This window comes from Pteropus vampyrus, unplaced genomic scaffold, assembly GCF_000151845.1.
Source record: "Pteropus vampyrus isolate Shadow unplaced genomic scaffold, Pvam_2.0 Scaffold142, whole genome shotgun sequence".
Lineage (NCBI taxonomy): Eukaryota > Metazoa > Chordata > Mammalia > Chiroptera > Pteropodidae > Pteropus > Pteropus vampyrus.
The window spans coordinates 46,122-49,049 of record NW_011888923.1 but is presented as its reverse complement, the minus strand read 5'-3'; the positions used below and the strand labels follow the sequence as shown (position 1 = coordinate 49,049).

The 2,928-nt window shown below is 50.7% G+C and overlaps 1 protein-coding gene across 1 annotated transcript in view; it reads right to left on the bottom strand.

Annotated features, from left to right (window-relative positions):
• Positions 1-403: 403 nt before the first annotated feature.
• The window catches only part of ENO1 (enolase 1), a 14,261-nt gene continuing 11,736 nt past the window's right edge, over positions 404-2,928 (bottom strand). The window contains exons 8-11 of the mRNA XM_023535611.1: positions 2,710-2,924; positions 2,313-2,421; positions 2,029-2,087; positions 404-837 (exon numbers count right to left, since the gene is read on the bottom strand). Of these exons, the coding sequence (XP_023391379.1) occupies positions 768-837; positions 2,029-2,087; positions 2,313-2,421; positions 2,710-2,924 (453 nt within the window). The 3' untranslated portion in view covers positions 404-767. The remainder of the gene's footprint in view (positions 838-2,028; positions 2,088-2,312; positions 2,422-2,709; positions 2,925-2,928) is intronic.

The following is a 2,928-nucleotide window of genomic DNA, read 5'->3' as shown; positions in this document are numbered from 1 at the left end:
CTGAGCTAATTATTGTGGAAAAGCGCTTCCTGCAATGTTAATGTTTGATCGACTCTACCCAATACAGTGGGCTCCAGCTATGTGCAGCTTTTGAGCACTTGAAATGAGGTCAGTGAATTAAATTTTAATTAATCTCGATAAGGTTCCAAGGCCCTCTAGATAACCTCCCTCCCTGGAGCTACCTTTTAACGCTTCTTTTACCCGCTTCTCCCCGGATAGAGGAAATCAACATTCCAGCCTGCCCAAGATGGTTCACTTTCCTCCCAGTCCCTCTGGTTTGAATATGGCCAGGTGACCTAGAAGCCACAGCCTTTGAGACAATCTGCAACAGCTCTGCATTTGTATCTTCTCCCACAAGGACAGAGGCTCGCAGACCATCCCCCATACACACACACACACACAGTATTCCTACTGGTCACTGAAGCCTTTTTATTTTGCACACAAAACCACTGGGGACCGTACCTGTGAACACCTTGGAGATACAATGTGGATGGCGCCAGGGCCTTGGGAAGCGAGGTGAGAACAGTGATTTCGGCAATCACATGACTACAAAACTAGGGCTTCTAGCAGGGTTCCAGATGGTCAAGTTTGGCTTTGTAGCGGTTCTAAGGAAGCAGTGAGACCACCACAGGGATGGGGGCGGGCAGTTAACCACCAGCGGCTCCTGCAAGTATCAGGGGCCCGGAGCTGCCCGTGGGGACGCTGGGAGCAGAGGTCTAATTAGCTGACTTGTGACCGCATGCCTCCGAGGCTCGCCTGCCCGGTGCTTACTTGGCCAGGGGGTTTCTGAAGTTCCTGCCGGCAAACTTGGCCTTGCTGCCCAGCTCCTCTTCAATTCTTGGGAAGGAGAGAAGGAGAGAAAAACAGGGCGCTCTCAACGCAGGAAGTTTTCGCACCCAGAGATGTGGCAGAAACACACCTCTTCCCAGCAAGCCATGACCCCGGCACCTGCCTACTCTGCCCAACTGATTCTCCAATCCTCTCACATTGAGCTTCTCTGAGATGCGGGAACAGAAGAGCATTCTGCTCTCATCACCCTCCCAATTCACTTGGTAAGTTGTCACCTGCTGCCCCTTCTCCCCACCGCCCCCCACGATGTTTCTGAAGGACAAAATAGAAGAAATGTCAGGGTTGCTATTTCTTTGAACATACAAAATTTTTTCTAATGGAAAAACAATCCAGTTTCTTCAACAAATAAGTGGCATGGGGTAAAAGGAGGGGGACTTACTGAACACAGGGTCCTGGTGAGACTGAACAGATGAACAGACTGGGTGTTGATATTATGGAATTATTGCTAGCTTGGGGCACTAAACACTAGAGTGGTTATGTTAAAAAATAAATCTTTATTTGAAAGAGATATATACTAAAATGTTGACAGGTGAAATCGTGAAATATTTTAAAATTTGTTTTAAAATTCTCAGCAAAAATCACAACTAGAGCGTAAAGAGATGAGCATGGAGGAACAGTGACAGCCACTGCATCTGGGCGATGAGAAAAGGCAGATATTCCACTGTTTGCTTTTTTTTTATGCTTGAAATTTCCTAGGTGTTTTAAAGAAAGGATGAGGTGGAAAAAACATATGAAATAGGCATTTCCCCCGCAACAGTAGCAGAAGTAACAAAAAGGGGTGTGGGGGGGCAAGTCTCCCTGTGTTTGGGAGTTTCCTAAGGACACAACCAAGACAGAGGGGAACCTCTGAAGGTGCTAAACAGGGGAAACCCTGCTGTTTGCCCTGGAGTAATTTTCTTCATCTCTTTGAACCCTCATTTCCTTGTTTACAAAATAAGGGTGCTAAATTAGATAATCTCTAAGGTTTCTATAATTTTATGATTGTCCACAGGAGAGCCTATTCCCTCTCCCGCCAGCAGATGGTAGCATTGCATGGGTCAGGCTTCTGCTCAGGGACCATGCAGCAAGGCTCCTCCTGTTCTAGGCCCAGCCGGGGCCCAGCCTAGCACTGCTTAGCCCCCTCATCCATACACAGGTGGAGGGCAGCACCCACACACTTGGTGGACACATTCTCTTTACCTGAGAATCTGGTTGTACTTGGCCAAGCGCTCAGATCGGCAAGGAGCACCTGTCTTGATCTGGAGAAAAGAAAAGGTCAAGTTTGTTTATAGTGGGCACTGAATCTTGGTTTTGGGAAAGGGGAGGGTGCCAGGGCAGATAGGACGGTTTCTTATGGAGAATCTCTGATCATAGGAAGAAGGGGATCCAAGGGGCATCCAGGACACCCCCCACCCCGATACGTGCCAGGAAGCCCAGGGTCAGAGAGGATGGACCATCTCTCTCTCATTCCCGGGGGCCCTCACCTGCCCGGTGCAGAGCCCCACCACCAGGTCGGCGATGAAGGTATCTTCGGTCTCCCCGGAGCGATGAGACACCATGACACCCCACCCATTGGACTGGGCCAGCTTGCACCTAGAAGCCAGGGAACGACCAGATGGCACGACTATTTCCCGGGCACAACAGCCCTGTCTGATGCCGCGACATTACCCCTGGCAGGAGACCAGCGGAGGGGCCAGGACCTAGGAGCAGCTGCTCGCTCTTGTCCAGGGTGCCATCGCTTATGTTAAAAGTCTCCCCTCTCCGAGTCTGAATTTGAAGCCCCGTTACAATTCCAGTCATGAGGGCTCCCCAACACTGGAAAGGGACTTTCGTTCAGATTGAGCCCCTTGCTCCACGACAGCTGCTCCCGAGGGCACTTACGCCTTGAGAGACTCGGTCACCGAGCCGATCTGGTTCACTTTGAGCAGGAGGCAGTTGCACGATTTCTCGCCCACGGCCTTGGAAATGCGCTTCGGGTTGGTCACTGTGAGATCGTCCCCCACCACCTGGATTCCTGCGCTGGCAGTAAACTTGCGCCACGCTTCCCAATCATCCTGGTCGAACGGGTCTTCAATAGACACCACTGAGGAAGGAGAGCCA